The 16,630-nt window shown below is 38.3% G+C and overlaps 1 protein-coding gene across 9 annotated transcripts in view; it reads left to right on the top strand.

Moving 5' to 3' along the window:
• LOC101337293 (zinc finger MYM-type protein 5) overlaps nt 1-16,630 on the top strand; it is a 91,488-nt gene that overhangs the window by 59,670 nt on the left and 15,188 nt on the right. For 7 of the 9 annotated variants that reach the window (XM_073794918.1, XM_073794917.1, XM_073794919.1 and 4 more), the window contains 2 exons: nt 6,530-7,019; nt 7,258-7,351. In XM_073794918.1, coding sequence (XP_073651019.1) covers nt 6,530-7,019; nt 7,258-7,351 — 584 coding nt within the window. Of the gene's footprint in view, nt 1-6,529; nt 7,020-7,257; nt 7,359-15,435; nt 15,598-16,630 lie in introns of all 9 variants that reach the window. The other 2 variants (XR_012327491.1, XM_019936953.3) reach the window with 2 other exon arrangements.

The following is a 16,630-nucleotide window of genomic DNA, read 5'->3' as shown; positions in this document are numbered from 1 at the left end:
TGGGAGCGGGCGCTGACATTTTACACCGCTTGTATTCTCTAGGGTTCTAAAACAAGAGTTAAAGGTAGCTCCGTTTTTAATGCTTTCTGGTTAGCTTTGGGGGTTTTTTTGGCCTTCTTATGGATAGAAATAATTTTTTTCTTCATCGCTGGATTAAGAAAAATTACTGAATGTACTGTTGTTAGGTCGACGGAGGCGATACTTCTGTGTGAGTTTGTCGTCTCTTTGAGGAAGATTTATTTGTGTTTACGCACCCTGGCAGCTCTCTAGCCAGGGTCAAGTCAGGAGATAATCTTTAAAAAAAAAAAAAGAGGAGATAATCTAGTTCTCACCCTAGCCGTGATTCTGAGACTGACCACGGAATTGGTAGTGACAGCCTCCATTATGAAGTTAATGGGTTGTTTCCTTGTTACTAAGAAGTAACCTATGTGCTGTTCACTTTGGTGCAATAAAATACCCAGTGCTCTGTCAGCTGTTCAGTTAATGGCTTTAACACCAATCCTTGCCTGAATCAATAATTTTATTAAGAGTCTGAAAATGATGTGGTTTTTTTCTAAATCTGATTCTCCATGTATTATCTGGGATTCTGTATAGTCTTAGGTCCTGCCTATTTTGTCCTTTTGGATCAGTTTTCCACTGGTCATCAAAAAGAAACCTGTGATTAGTGCATCTCTCATAGTAGTGTTCCTGCCTTCCCTCTGCCCTTGTAAATCCTTGACAAACTTGGCTTTGCACATAGGCTGTTAGGCGTCGCAGCACACTTCATTCGTTAGACAGCTTTTAGGAATGGATATTGTTTCAACTGGGTAATGTTCATCGGGTATCTGAAGTGCTGATATTTCACGTTACTTGATAGTTTTGTGAGATGAAGGGATGTGGGTAGGATGCTAGAGCTATGAGGGACCTTCATAGGGAAAGGGAACTAGCGGGGACTTAAAGACTGGCGGGAGATCAAGTCACTGACTCAGGTATTACCACTTAGAAAAGCCACTTTCTCAGCAGTGTGTTCCTAGCGTAGTTGAGCGCAGTGTGCAAAGGACTAGGTTTAGTGCCAGCCAAATTGGGGTTCACATCTCTGCTCTCTTACTACTTTGGCAAGTGCAAACTAAGTAAGAGTCAATAAATGCATCTTTATAGATGCACATCTTATTCAATTAAATACATTTTTATTATGCACATTTTATAAGTGAGTAAATTGTGTCTGTCTTCCCGATTGCTATGAAGATTGTAAATCGCCGCCTAGCCCATAAGTTATGTGGGACACACACATACACACACACACACATACACACACACACACACACAGTTAATGGTGGCTGCAATTCTTATCTTTGTTTTGTTTCCTGATATTTCTTCCGCTTTATCTTACTGCGTTTTCCATTTCTGCTAAGCTTTTCATTTCCAAAAGCTCTTTTTTATACTAGAAATATTAGTTTTATATGGTCTTTGCTTGTCATGTGTCTGTCTAGAGTACTAATAGTTTGTGGGTTTTCATTTTACGTTTTCTTTTTCCTGCCTTTTCTTCTTTCCTTTGTGTTTTTTTTTTTCTCTCTTTTAACAACTAATTTTCTTATTAGAAGCTTTTTCCAGATAGTTCATAGTTCTTGACAGGTCTACTCATGATTAAGAATTGGGAAATGGAGAATAGATTGGAAGAGTGAATGGAACTTTCAGCTTGGAGCTTCACTGTAGGATGGTTCTTTTTTGGCCAGTTGATGGAGAATCTTTAAAGTCGTTATTTTTAGGTCTTTCCTTTTTTCGTGTTCCTAATTCCACAGAAAGGAGTGTTTCTGAGAAAGAAGTTTTCCAGGGAATAATAGTCTGCTGCTTGCAAGATAGAAGTCTGGATGCCAGCTCTCTGGAAATCAAGTGAGAGAGGGGGCATTTCATATGCATGCTATTGAAGCATTCACCAGTGTCTGGTGAACCGGAGACAAAGACCTTATGTTCTATTCTCTCCAAAGAATAAAAGTCTAGAACTTGGGCCAGGGTGGGGAAGGACCTGTCATCACCAAAATAGAGGGAGGGAAGAGATTTGGGATTTCACATCCTCCTGTTTTAGCCACCTGCTCCTTAGTCCCGTGATATCTGGAGCTATAGGCTTTGAGTCTCGTGAAGATTCTGAGCATAAGTCAGGATATTTCTCAGCCTATTTTAGAGTTTGGCTATCTCAGCAGAGTTGGTTAACTGCTTATCCACCTGCTCTTTAGCTTATCAAATTTTGTTCCTTTTGTTTCTTCTTTTTGTTTTTCTTTTCCTTGTCAGTAGGAACTTTACTGTTGTTATGGAGGTTTTAGAAGGGATTGAAGTTAGTTGTGTGTGATCAGTCTACAGTCTTAATCCCTACTAGGCTATTGATTTCTAGATAGTAGTTTTGTATTTAGACACTTAAGTAATTCTCTTGCTGTTTGTCATAACTGTTCATTTGATTTTTCTTTTTTCCTGTTTCATTACATTTGTGAGTAAAACCTCCAGAATCATCATACATTTTTATTTTGTTTCTGATTTTAAATGGGAATGCTTGTAGTATATACTCACTATCATGAAGCTGGCTTTGGAATTGATATTATTTTTAGGTAAATATATAAATATTTTAATATTAAGAAAGATCTGTTCTGTGACAATATTAAGTCCAGAGGTGCTGTAGAACATGTCATAAAACTCATTAGTGTTCAACAGGTTGCTGTAGCATGCATCCTTTATCTTTTATAGAGCCGCAAAAATATAGGTGTGCTTATAGGTGGCCAAAAAATAAACCTTTGAAGCAATAATTAAATAATTGAAAATACTTTCTTGGTGATTTTAACATTTGAAGACTCATGAGCAGGTTAGTTTACCGTTCTCATCACATACTAATCTTGTCATATTAATATCTCACCATTTCTATTTTAGCAGCTGTTTTTTTAACTGATTCATTTTAATATGTAAGTTTTACTTAATTGTACACAAACATAATTGAATATTGAATGGCTACTAAATTATTCAATTGGTTTTTTTTTTAATAGAAGGTGATCTCAGGAAAATTCATGATACTCAGTTATATCTTAAGAATTCAGCAGAAATTTTTACAACTTTAAACAACCATATTTAAGGGGCTTCCCTGGTGGCGCAGTGGTTGAGAGTCTGCCTGCCAATGCGGGGGACACGGGTTTGTGCCTCGGTCCGGGAAGATGCCGCGGAGCGGCTGGGCCCGTGAGCCATGGCCGCCGGGCCTGCGCGTCCGGAGCCTGTGCTCTGCAACGGGAGAGGCCACAACAGTGAGAGGCCCGCGTACCGCAAAAAAAAAAAAAACATATTTAAAAAACTAACACTGAACTGCACTCTTAAAAATGATTAAAATGGCATTTTATGTTGTATATATTTTACCGTAATTTTTGAAAAAAAAGATAATTGTAGCAACCTTTAGGAAATAAAAACTGCTATGAGATGTTACTAAAAGTAAACACAATAGGGCAAACTACCCTTATTTGTGTCTTTGTTTTACTGTTAACTCTTGTTTTTACCCCTAATTAAATACTTTCTTAACTTTGCAGGGTTGTTACCCATAACCTAGAGATAGTTTGCATTTAAGAGTCTTGCTGGGGTTTCAGCCTAACTTCCTGTTCTTAGGACAACTTTTTTTTTGGCTGCACTGGGAGGCTTGTGAGATCTCAGTTTCCCGACCAGGGATTGAACCGTGGGCCACAGCAATGAAAGCCTGGAATCCTAACCACTAGGCCACCAGGGAACGCCCATTAGATTCTGCACTTCTCTGTGTGGATTTTCCTTTGATTTTATATTAATTTTCATTGCATCAAAATGAAGATCGATTAAACATTAAATAGTTGTAGATGAATAAGATACCCCAGGAAGAGTAAGTAAATATTTAAGATTAACTAGACATTTGTTGAAATCCTAAGGTGTAGGCAAAGTATTTGTCTGAATACCCTCTCAGTGGAGAGGGATTTAACATTTTTTGCACTCTGTAATATGTCCAGGCAGAGAGACTAGGGACTTGCAAGTTCACTTATCACAATTAAAACCTCAGAGTCCTTTTTATCCCCATTTGCAGTTTATAGTTTAGAAAAGTAAAACTCGGGCTTCCCTGGTGGCGCAGTGGTTGAGAATCTGCCTGCTAATGCAGGGGACACGGGTTCGAGCCCTGGTCTGGGAGGATCCCACATGCCGCGGAGCAACTAGGCCCGTGAGCCACAACTACTGAACCTGCGCGTCTGGAGCCTGTGCTCCGCAACAAGAGAGGCTGCGATAGTGAGAGGCCCGCGCACTGCGACGAAGAGTGGCCCCTGCTTGCCACAACTAGAGAAAGCCCACGCACAGAAACGTAGACCCAACACGGCAAAAATAAATTAATTAATTAAAAAACTCCTACCCCCTAACATCTTAAAAAAAAAAAAAAAAAAGTAAAATTCAATGAAGTGAGGTAATTGGCTCAGTGTCTTAGCTAAACTGTAACTTTTTCTCTTTTTAGATAATGTTATAGAAATGGTTAAAACTTTTTTGTAGTCTTATGTTTATGGAATTAAGAAAGTGTTTGATGGTTAAATTATATACACAATGACTTCTGATAGTGGTTAGGGTTAGGTTTTAATTTTTTTACAATCTGGAATTTGAAAATAGGTGAATACTTAAATCTTTTATCAGAAATAGATGACTACAATGAGCTGAGCATAAAGATTGCTCTTTCTGTTATTTCCTTTGGGAAGATTAAAATAGGGCCTAACAGCCACCAGAGGGTACTGTGGAGTCAGCTATAGCTCTTTTCCAGAAATGGTTCTTTTTTGTTCTAGGTTTATTCAAATACAGAAAGGACAGAGAGAATTCGTATATAACAGCTCTTACATTTCATAATTCAGTTTAGGCTGAATTATTGCCTCTTTTCTCTGAAAATCAACCACATAATAAGCTTACTGGATGAGTGTTAACCATGATCCTAATTTTTGTATTTCCTTTATAACCCTTTTAAACTGGTTCCTTAGATTTGTTATTTATCTTTGAACTAGAGTTATTTGAATGTTGATTTTGTTTTAATGAATTCACTCATCTTAATAAAACAAGTAATTTTTTAAAAAATTGTATACAGTAATTGCACATAATGTAGTGGCTGTGAAATAGATTATAGAGTCAGATTTCTTGGATTTGAGTCCTGACTCTACCCTTTCCAGCAGTGGAGACTTGGGCGGGCCAGGTGGATTACTTATCTTCTTATCTTCTGAGTCTTAGTTTCCTGATGGGTAAAATGGGAAAAAGAATAGTTCCTGCCTCACCTTTATAAGCATTTACTGAATTGCTATATTTAACGGCATAGCGCCTATTAAGAATAAACATTACAGAATGTATGACTGTAAGTACTATCACTTAAAATTAGTTGGGAAAATTTTAGAATAGAATGTTACTTAGTATATTTCAATATGAGATGTTTAAAATTGAATGATGACTGCTGTATGAGTGACTTTTCTTTATTATTCAACACCCATACAGATCCTACCTCCTTCACTGTCTTGAGCTTCTAAGAAAATTGAAGCCAGGATGTATAAACTTACCTCAGCTTTCCATCTATTATTTCTACATACTTACTTACGTTCTAATTACAACTGGACAAAACCTTGAACAGCATGGGTTTGGACTGCACGGATCCACTTACACATAGATCTTTTTCAGTAAATACTATAGTACTGCACGATCCAGGGTTGGTTGAATCTGCGGATATGGAACCTTGGATTCGGAGGGCTAACTGTGGGACTTGAGCATCCATGGATATCCTGGGACCAGTCCCTCCGTGGACACCAAGGGACAGCCATACACTTACCTTTTCCCCTCTCGCTTTTGAGATAAAGGTGACTTTTGTTCATGATCAGTTTCACTACCAGCTGTGCACGCATCCTCCTCTTCCTCTTCTCTCATCTGCTTTCAGAGCTGTGCTTCATTGGTCGGTCACTTCTCCAGATTCTTCCAACTATGTCTCTGCTGGATCCTTTCGTTTGTCATTCTCTAGTGCATAGTAGGTACACAGAGGTGTTTGCTGAATAAAACAAAGTGGCTAAGAATTTGGAGCCTAGAGTTAGAGCCCTGAGTTTGAGTCCTATTTGGCCTTACCCAGATTCGTTTCCTAATCTGTAAAATGAATTGAATTATATCTACATCATGGGTTTTTCAGAATTTTGTATAAAAAACCTATAGCATAGTGTCTGGTGATTCCTCAACAAGGACAAAAAAAAAAAAAAGATTCAGAAAGGTTTAATGTTGGAAGCAGAGAATTTGAAAAACAATGACAGAAGACCCTAGGGAAATAGAGTTTGGACAATATCATAGTCATTTTAGTAGATAAAAGTATATTTAGTATAATGATTGTTTTTGGACCCTGAGTTATTGGTAATTGATGGAATTATTTTGAACAATTTTCTGTTTCAAGGAAGGACTTAGATAAAATCACATAAAATAATTTAAAATTTCACTTGTGCTATTTAATTGCAATAAAATGCAATGATCATAGTACACTAGAACTTTTTTTTCTCTTCTCTCTCTGTTATAGGTTCTTTGGCATAGATAAATGTTCAGCGGGAGGATTAGACTTGACTGAACAGACTCCTGTTTTATTAGGGAGTAAAGCCATGGCAACTAGTTTCATGGACATGGCATTTGGTGACCCAGCTAGTCCTTTAGTTAATAGATCTAGAAACTCGTCAGCAGAGGATGATGATGATGATGTTGTATTTATTGAATCTATACAACCTCCTTCAAGTTCTGCTCCAATAATAGCTGATCAGAGAAATTTTATATTTGCTGCATCAAGAAATGAAAAGCTACAAGGAAATTATTCCATAATTCTTCCTTCCTCAAGAGGTTTGGCTTCTCAGAAGGGAAGTATAAGTGAGACAATTGTCATTGATGATGAAGAGGACATGGAAACAAATGGAAAGGAAAAGACAATTTCTTCTAGTTTTATTGAATGGGCACTTCCTGGAAGTAAAAACAGAACCAAAGATTTGGATTTCTCCACTTCCAGTCTTTCAAGAAGTAAGGTAAATGCTGGAATGGGTAATGGTGTTATCACTACAGAATCGACTCTGAAATTCATATTACTAATGTTACAACCTTAGAAAGAGGTATTAAGCTCTGAATGATGGGCGAGATATGAACTTAATGATTACAAATATAACATCACTATAGAATACCAGCTTGGGAGATGTCGCTAACGGACTGCAGTCGAGTAACTTTGGTGTTAATATGCAAACATACACCCCGTCTTTAACTTCACAGACCAAGACTGCAGTAGGACCTTTTAATCCTGGTAGAATGAATGTGGCAGGAGACGTTTTTCAGAACGGAGGATTTACAGCTCATCACAATCCTGGTAAGCAGTAAGTGATACTAAATATTTTCTTTCCACCCTAAGTAAATAAACTTTTGGCTGTTACTTTTAGTACCTATTTTATTCTATATGTGAAATATTTTTTGTCAACTTTCATATTAAAATAGAATTTTTTGCTAAATAAAACTGTGCAGTCTACTCTATTTTACCCAATGTGATTTATATGTGAAGTGTTTTAATTGAAAACTCCCATAACTACTACCTCCATCTTTGTTTACTAGCATCTTTATTTTAATGTAAAAGTCATAGAATAAAAAGATGGATAGTGAACTAAAGGATTAAAGTAATATTACATAACAATTAAATTTTATTTAATTTGTAATTACATAATCTGACCTTTCAATTTTTGCTTTTCAAGTGTTTACTTTTAGACTGCTTGTCTCTGATTTTTGGTTTTAAATCAGCATTTTATTAGTTGCTTCATTTTAAATTTAGAAAACTTTCTTACCTTTAAATCAGAGACTTGTTTTTTTCCCCTATTTTTTGGCCGCACCACGTGGCATACAGGATCTTAGTTCCCTGACCAGAGATTGAACCCCTGCAGTGGAAGCATTGAGTCTTAACCAGTGGACCGCCAGGAAAGTCCCAAATCAGATATCTGTATTTTAAAGACTCTTATGAGGCCAGTTGTGTTCTGGTAAAATATAATGAAAGTTATTTAAAATTTAGCAAATCTTTTTTGTGGATTTTTCATGACCTGGTGTGCTGTTTGTTTTTTCAGGTTTTTGTTTGTTTTTTGTTTGTGTTTGTTTGTTTTGGGTCATTTTAGTGCTTTTAGCTATTGACCAACTTAGAATTTTAGGAAAGGACTGGAAAGTAATTAGAACTAAGAACCGAATCACTGGTTGTTTTAATGGAATGCTAGTATTTTTTTTCTTAAAAAATTTTTTTTAATTAATCTTTTTCTCTGGTTATGAGAATATTACAGAACGTTTGAAGGAAATCATAGTTAGAAATAAGAAAATAGTATCTGTCACCTACCTTACTAAGTAGAAGTGACTGACAACTTAAAATGTTGTTTTGTTTGCTTTCAGTCTTGTGCCTCTGTGGTTCTAAAAATAGAATTTAGAGCATATTGTATTTAGTTTTGTGTTCTCTTGATTTATTTAATCTAAATTTTATTTTATTTATTTATTTGCGGTATGCGGGCCTCTCACTGTTGTGGCCTCTCCCGTTGCGGAGCACAGGCTCTGGACACGCAGGCTCAGCAGCCATGGCTCACGGGCCCAGCCGCTCCGCGGCATGTGGGATCTTCCCGGACCGGGGCACGAACCCGCGTCCCCTGCATCGGCAGGCGGACTCTCAACCACTGCGCCACCAGGGAAGCCCCTGTTATGTCATTTTAAAAGTAGAGGTTTCAGTGGCTATAAAATATTCCTTTGTCTGAGATATTTATTCCTCTACTTTTTAAGCATTTGTATGGCTTTTCATTTTTTACTATTGAAACTCTCACACTAAATGTCTTCGTTTGTATTGTTTATTAATTTCTATAGGACAGTTCTCAAACTTTTTGGTCTCAGTTTCACTCTTGGAAGTGATTGAGGATCCCAAAGTTTTTTGTTTTGTTTTTAATCTGTTATCATATTAGAAATTAAAACATAAATTTAAAAGGTATTTATTCATTTAACAAAATTATTATGTGACATATTTTTAATGAAAGATAACTACTTTCACTAAAGAAATTTAGTGAAAAGTGATGTGTTACAGTTACAGAAATTTTTTTTTAATTTTTTTATAAAGCATTTTATTTTTAAAATTTTATTTATTTATTTATTTTTGGCTGTGTTGGGTCTTCGTTTCTGTGCGAGGGCTTTCTCTAGTTGCATTGAGCGGGGGCCACTCTTCATCGCGGTGCGCGGGCCTCTCACTATCATGGCCTCTCTTGTTGCAGAGCACAGGCTCCAGATGTGCAGGCTCAGTAGTTGTGGCTCACTGGCCTAGTTGCTCCGCGGCATGTGAGATCTTCCCAGACCAGGGCTTGAACCCGTGTCCCCTGCATTAGCAGGCAGATTCTCAACCACTGCGCCACCAGGAAAGCCCCACAAATTTTTTGGAAGTCTGGCTTGATAGAAAACAGCAAGGTATATCTAGCTCCTCAAATTTAGTTCTACATTGAATGTGTTGCAATATCTTCTTTTGTTTGAAGTATAAGAAGAAAATCTGGCCTCACATACATACGTGGCTGTAGAATGGAACAATATTTTAGTAGCCTTTTTAGTTAATTATGGATAGTTTTTTCCTTTTCCTTTTGACACAGCACCAAAACTTGATAAGTGGTAGTTTCTTAAAAGTTCCTACAGTGTGGAATCTGAAACTATATAATGAACTTTTCATGCTTTATTACATTAAAATTCATTTATCTTTGAATGAATTTTACCTTTGTATGATTTGGTAACATTGTGCTTTAATTATTTGGAAAGTGTTGATTCACTGAGTTACCTAGGTCTTCTAAATGTTGACACCTTAGAAAGCTGTCACGCTAGCAGTGGTGGATGCAGGTTTTCAAAGACTCTGATTTTCACTCGAAAGCTCAAATTTTCTCACTGGCAACAAATACTGTTATTTTTTTGAAGTGAAAGGCTTATTTTAAGAAAATGTCAATAACCAGTTTGTTTTGTCATTCCTTTAAGGCTAGTTCAGCTTGCAGTGCAACAATTTTACAAGTGCTTTTCCACTCTTTCTCATTGTTCTTTGGTATGAAACAGAAGTGGCTTCTGGATGCTTCCCTGTTCATCATACAGAGTATTAAGATGTAGTCAGAGGCTGAAATTTAGTAAAATTAATACTAATTTTTACCTTTTCACTAAGGACTTCTGTTGGATAATAAATAATTTCACTGGCCTTTGTCCCTGGTTCTTGGGAGAGAGAATAAATCCTTGAAATTTACCAGATTCCTAATAACTAATGATTAAGGCTGAGGGTCACCAGAAAGACCAACCGTGTGATTTGAGTGTTGGGCCTTTGAGCCAGCCCAGCCTTCATGGAGGAGAGAGAGGCTGGAGATTGAGTCCAGTCACACGCAGCGAATAATCCCACCAGTCACACCCACACGATGAAACCCAGTAAAAACTCATCTGTGCCGGGTGGGTGACGCTACCCGCTTCCTCAGAGAGAGGGCACAGAAGCTCTGGCATTGGGACCCTTCCTCACCCCGTATGTCTCTTCATTTGGCTGGTCCTGATTTGTATCCTTTAAATAAAACTGATCATAAGTATAGAGCTTTCTTGAGTTCTCTGAATCATTCTAGCAAATTATCAAATCTGAAGGGGCCTTAGGAACCTCCCACATTTACAGCCAGTTGGCCAGAAGTCTAGGTGGCATGTAAAGTGAGGGCAGTCTTGTGGACTCTGCCTTCAAAATGGGGGCTGGTGCTGACTCCAGGTAGTTATAGCATCAGAATTGTGTTGACCAGTTGTTGTTGGAAGAACAATAGGAAGTACAGGTGCTACTTTTCCTTTCTTTTGTGCAAGTGCCTGGTAGTGAAGAAAATTTTACTAGTACAGTTTGGTTCCACTGCCAGCAGTTTTACCTAACATCATTGCTTCTGCCCCATTAGTGCAGATGCCAACACGATGAAAAAGGCACATAATCTTAGTTTTATTATGGAAATAGTTTGGCCTGGCAGATCCCCTTTTATTTCTTATGTAATGTTGAATAGAAGTGATCGGAGTATAAAGTCTTGTCTTGTTCTTTTTTTTGTTGACCATGCCTCGCAGCTTGCAAGATCTTGGTTCCCTAACCAGGGATTGAACCCCAGGCACTCAGCAGTGAAAGCGCCTTCTGTTGTCTTGTTCTTGACCTGGGGTGGAGGGGAAGCATTTGACATTTCATCATTTAGCGTATTCGCTTATGTCAAATATAGTAAGCTTTTTATGTTCATAATTTATTTAATAGCTTGTGTCTTAGTCTTTGCAGTTATAAACAGGTTTCTCATGAATATCTCTAAGTTTGTCACACATATTTTCTAGTGAAAAGTTTCTGTAGGTGAAATTGCCAAGTCAGATGTCAACATATTTTTAAAGCTTTTCATGGTTAATACAGAATGGTCCTCACCAAAAAATTACGGTGTTTTTTTTTGTTGTTATAATATTGTAAGCTCTCCTCAGGGGTAGGAGTATTATTAATGTTTGCTAAACTGATCATTTAGAGGTGATATCCTCTTAATGATCATTGAACTTTTAAAAATACTTTTGCAGACTTTTTATGAATTTGTTCATTTATGTTTGTCATCTACTTATTACTATGTACATCTTTTGTTTATTAATTGAGTGAAACCTGAAAATTAATATAAAAAACTTGTGATTTCTGTATTGAGTGATGTGTTAAGCTTAAAAGCGGTTGAAGATGATGTTGAAGACTTGAAATAATGTCCATTGAAAATCATTCTTTTGGATCTCTGTTTCTTTCACTCTTCTTTTTAAAATTTTTTATTGCAGTGTAATTGATTTGTTTCTTTCACTCTTTTTTTTTTCACTTATTTTTTGTTTTGTAATTATTTCCTAAATTTTACATGTATATTTTTACAAGCATGAATTACATCTTATGTACGTATAAGCTCTTAAGTGAAGTTAAAACCAGAAGGCTTGCCATGTATTTCTTTTATGTTTCAGCCTTGACCGTTTTTCACCTTCTGGAGTAAATTGAAGTTGTGTATTGAATGATGAAGTGGATCAATTTAAAGGCATAGCACATAGACTGATACTTAACTGTAAAAAATCATACTGTAGTTAGATGCTATACTGTTGCTCCACTCAAATTGTGGACATAATTGAGACTAGCAAAAGTTGTTTGAAAGTAGTTTTGACTGCTCTTGGATGTATTTTTATTCTTGTCATCCTTTTATCTCATTAATTCAAAACTGTATTTTATATTACAGTGATAATTTTCTCATGCCGTGAGGTATCAATGATTTTAAAAAGTAACAGACAAAAAGCATTAAAGGACTCCCCTGACATTCATTCATATATATGAAGACGTTCTTAACTACATTTAAACTATTTTGTTTGTGCTGTGGCAGTGAATTTCTGTTATCTTTGAAGTGTGGATGAATTTACAGTGTTCCTGGGTTCTCTAAAGTTCTATTTCGGGGGAAAAAAGTTACAGAATTATATCCTTTATTTATTTTATTATTATTTTTTTAAAATAAATCTATTTATTTATTTATGGCTGAGTTGGGTCTTCGTTGCTGTGCGCAGGCTTCTCATTGTGGTGGCTTCTCCTGTTGTAGAGCATCGGCTCTAGGCGTGTGGGGCTCGAGTTGTGGCTCGCAGGCTCTAGAGCTCAGGCTCAGTAGTTGTGGCGCACGGGCTTAGTTGCTCCACGGCATGTGAGATCTTCCCGGACCAGGGCTCGAACCCATGTCCCCTGCATTGACAGGTGGATTCTTAACCACCGCGCCACCAGGGAGGCCCTATCCTTTAAATAATACCATTTGGCCCAGAATTCTAAAAAGAGGGTCTACAGAGTTGTCAGGTAAAGAGTGATGGTGAAGATGTGTCTGAAGCTTTCTGAAAGGTGGAGTCACTTGTCAAAAAGGAGTTTATTTATTTATTTATTTATTTATTTATTTATTTTTGGCTGCGTTGGGTCTTCGTTGCTGCCCGCGGGCTTTCTCTAGTTGCAGTGAGCGGGGGCTGCTCTTCGTTGCGGTGCACGGGCTTCTCATTGCGGTGGCCTCTCTTGTTGCGGAGCACGGGCACAGGCTTCAGTAGTTGTGGCGTGTGGGCTCAGTAGTTGTGGCTCATGGGCTCTATAGTGCAGGCTAAGCAGTTGTGGCACACTGGCCTAGTTCCTCCGCAGCATGTGGGATCCTCCCGGACCAGGGCTGGAACCCGTGTCCCCTGCATTGGCAGGCAGATTCTTAACCACTGCACCACCAGGGAAGCCCCAGGACTGTCTTCTTGTTGTTGCTCTTTTCACTCTTTGTTTAAGTTGGATGTAGCATAGTGAAAGCTGTCTAATTTTAGTATTAACCCTAAATTTTGTTTTTGCTTGCTGTCAGCTTTTGTAAAATTAACCAATTTTACCAGAAGACTTACAGAATAATATGGTGACCATTGTATTACTATTGTAATTGTTGTTATTTAGAGTCAGAGCTCCCCCAGAGTATCTTACTTTAGTTGCTGTGTGCTTCCCACTTCTATAGAATGAAGGATTTCCAGCACAGAAAAAAGAAAAAAAAATAAGAGCAAGATGAGGATTTCTGGAGTTGAGTTATATTTGAATCTAGGGCTTAAGGGTTCAAATTTTATCCTATAAAATTATGGCTCTGCATAAAGTACAAATAAAACTGTGTAATATCTTATGAAAATAAGATCATGTCCATTAGAATGGACCTTTGAGTCATTTAATCTTTTCTTTAACCTCTAGGGTAGACTGTATTTCAGTGAAAGTTCTTCAGCCATCATGTATCTTTATGTAAACAGCAAAATTTCATCAAAGAAAATACTCAGACTTAGAAATTGTTCTTGCATCTGTGTTGTATTTTTGTTGGATTATAAACATTTCTGGCTATGATACTGATTCTAGGAAGTTCTTCTTCTGATAATAATAGACTTTAATAATCGATAGGTAACTCCTGTCCCTCCTGCAGAGAATAATGGGGGACAGGGAGACAAAACATATAAAATATCGAAAGCATCACAGAGCTACAAATACACTAAAAAAATGTTTCTCATATCTGAGAAGAAGCCTCAGAGGAGTCATCTCTTACTTGGGGTTGCTTTTCTCTAACGGGTATGTGTTCAGTTCCAGAAAAGGCTGCTAAGAATCTAAGGGGAACTTTCAACAGACTCACAGGGGCCAACAAAGACGGACACTGATTTAAAATATATATATATCGACTTTTGGATTGGGGATGCTAACATAATCCAGAGTCTCAGTTTTTTTTTTCAGTTTTTCATGTAAAACTATTAGGGATATGAGGAGGCAGGCCATGTAATGAAATAAGAGAAAAAGCAGACAATAGAAATGAACCCACAAGGGGTGCAGGTACTAGGAGTATCAGACAGTCTACATTTTAACTGTAGGTTTGGCACAGCTGAAGAGAGTGTGAATGAACTGGAATATGTATCAGAGTATTATCTAGACTGAGTCAGAACCAAAAGGGGGACATACAGAAAAGAATGTAAGAGACTTAGGACATTTGATGAAAAGGACATGTAATTAACGTCCCAGAAAGAGGAAAAAAGAAATGAGGCAGAAGAGGTGTAACTGAGGATTTTCTAAAATGGAGAAAAACATCAACCCTTGAATTCGAGAACCTTTACAAATTCTGAGCAGGATAAATACGCAAGAGACCCTTAAGAGACATGTAGAGAAATCATAGTCAAAAATTGGAAGCAATCATCCGCCTGTAGATGGTAGCCTCCTTCTCCCCTGAGTAGCAAAGACTGGTCCCATGTCCTGCCTCCTGTCTGTTGTACACAGTGGGGTGTTGCTCCAGGAACTTTTGCTGTGGGCAATAAACCCAATAGCCCTTACCCAATAAACCTTTGATGTCCCCCCACCAAAAAAAAATTGGAAGCAACCGAAATGTCATCAGCAGTAGAGTGATAAATAGTATCAGCCACACAATGGAATACTCAACAATGGAAACAGATGAACGACTACCTTCAGTGTGAGTGAAACAGATGAGATGTTGAGACGAGGGTACATACTACGTGATTTCATAGGCGAAGTTCAAAATAAGGCAGAACTTATCTTTGAAGTGGGGATATGGATGGCTTGTGGGAAAGGAGGGGAGTGACTGCGTGGAAAAGACATGAGAATCCTGGAAGTTTTCTGTGTGTTTATCTGGGTGGTGGTCATAGAAGTACATATTCATTGTGAAGATGGTCATTGAGCTGTGCACTTAAGATTATAAACTTCATGTGTATGTGTTACTCTTTAACAACTAAAAACCCCACTGAGACACTGAAGTAACTTCACTAGCAGACCAACACTAAAGAAATACTAAAAGGTTGTTCTTTAGGCAGAAGAGTTTAGATGCAGGAAGAAATCAAGAATCTGTAAAACTTGGGACTTCCCTTGTGGTCCAGTGGTTGAGAATCCGTCTCGCATTGCAGGAGGTGCCTCTTTGATCCCTGGTCGGGGAACTAAGATCCCACATACCGCGGGGCAACTGAGCCCGCGAGCTCTGGAGCCTGCGCGCCACAACTAGAGAGCCCGCACACCGCAACTAATGAGCCCGCACGCCGCAACTAGGACCTGATGCAGCCAAAAAATAAGTAAATAAATAAAATAAAAAAGAATATCTAAAACTCAAATAGTGGGTCTGGTACTTACTGGAATTCTGGGCAAATCACCTCTAGCTTCTAGGCCTTAATTTTCCTTGCATATAAGGAGGGATTTGGATTAAATCCTTCTGGGCCCCTTCTCTTAAAATTTATTCTGGGGATAGAGCATGGAAGAATTTGGTTGAGAGACCTTTTATTTTAGCAGTCCCCAACCTTTTTGGTGCCAGGGACTGGTTTTGTGGAAGACAGTTTTTCCACGGACGGTGGGGGGTGGAGGATGTTCCAGGAGGTGATGCAAGCGATGGGGGGATGGGGGGTGGCAGGTGAAGCTGTGCTCGTTTGGACTGCTACTGGTCCCAGGCCCAGGGGTTGGGGACCCTGTTTTATTTAGCCTGTAGAAACTAACACGATAAAATAAGAATTTGATGAAATAAGAAACTTTGAAATTAGGAGAAATTCAATAGTTGCAGTATAAACAAAGAAAACATTTGCTTTACTTATGTATGCACCAATGCTAAAGTGAAAAAAACCCTGCAGAATCTATTGAGCAGTATAGTTGATGTCTCACTTTACATAATTATATATAACTCTATCCCCTTTAAGTATGGGTAAGTGTACAAAATTAAAAAGCCCAGGGCTTCCCTGGTGGCGCAGTGGTTGAGAGTCCACCTGCCGATGCAGAGGACGGGTTCATGCCCCGGTCCGGGAGGATCCCACATGCCGCAGAGTGGCTGGGCCCGTGAGCCATGGCCGCTGAGCCTGCACGTCCGGAGCCTGTGCGCCACAACGGGAGAGGCCACAACAGTGAGAGGCCCGCGTACTGCAAAAAAAAAAAAAAAAAAAAAGCCCAGAGAATTCCCTGGTGGTCCAGTGGTTAGGACTTCACACTTTCACTGCTGTGGGGCCAGGGTCAATCCCTGGTCAGGGAACTAAGATCTCACAAGCTGCGTGACGCGGCCAAAACAAAACTTTATGGTATATACTTCATATTTGCCAGCGTATCTTTCTGCGGAGTGAAAGAATT

The sequence above is a fragment of the Tursiops truncatus genome, chromosome 18 (assembly GCF_011762595.2).
Source record: "Tursiops truncatus isolate mTurTru1 chromosome 18, mTurTru1.mat.Y, whole genome shotgun sequence".
Classification (NCBI taxonomy): domain Eukaryota; kingdom Metazoa; phylum Chordata; class Mammalia; order Artiodactyla; family Delphinidae; genus Tursiops; species Tursiops truncatus.
The sequence above is the reverse complement of the archived record's forward strand: the minus strand, read 5'-3'. Positions and strand labels throughout refer to the sequence as shown.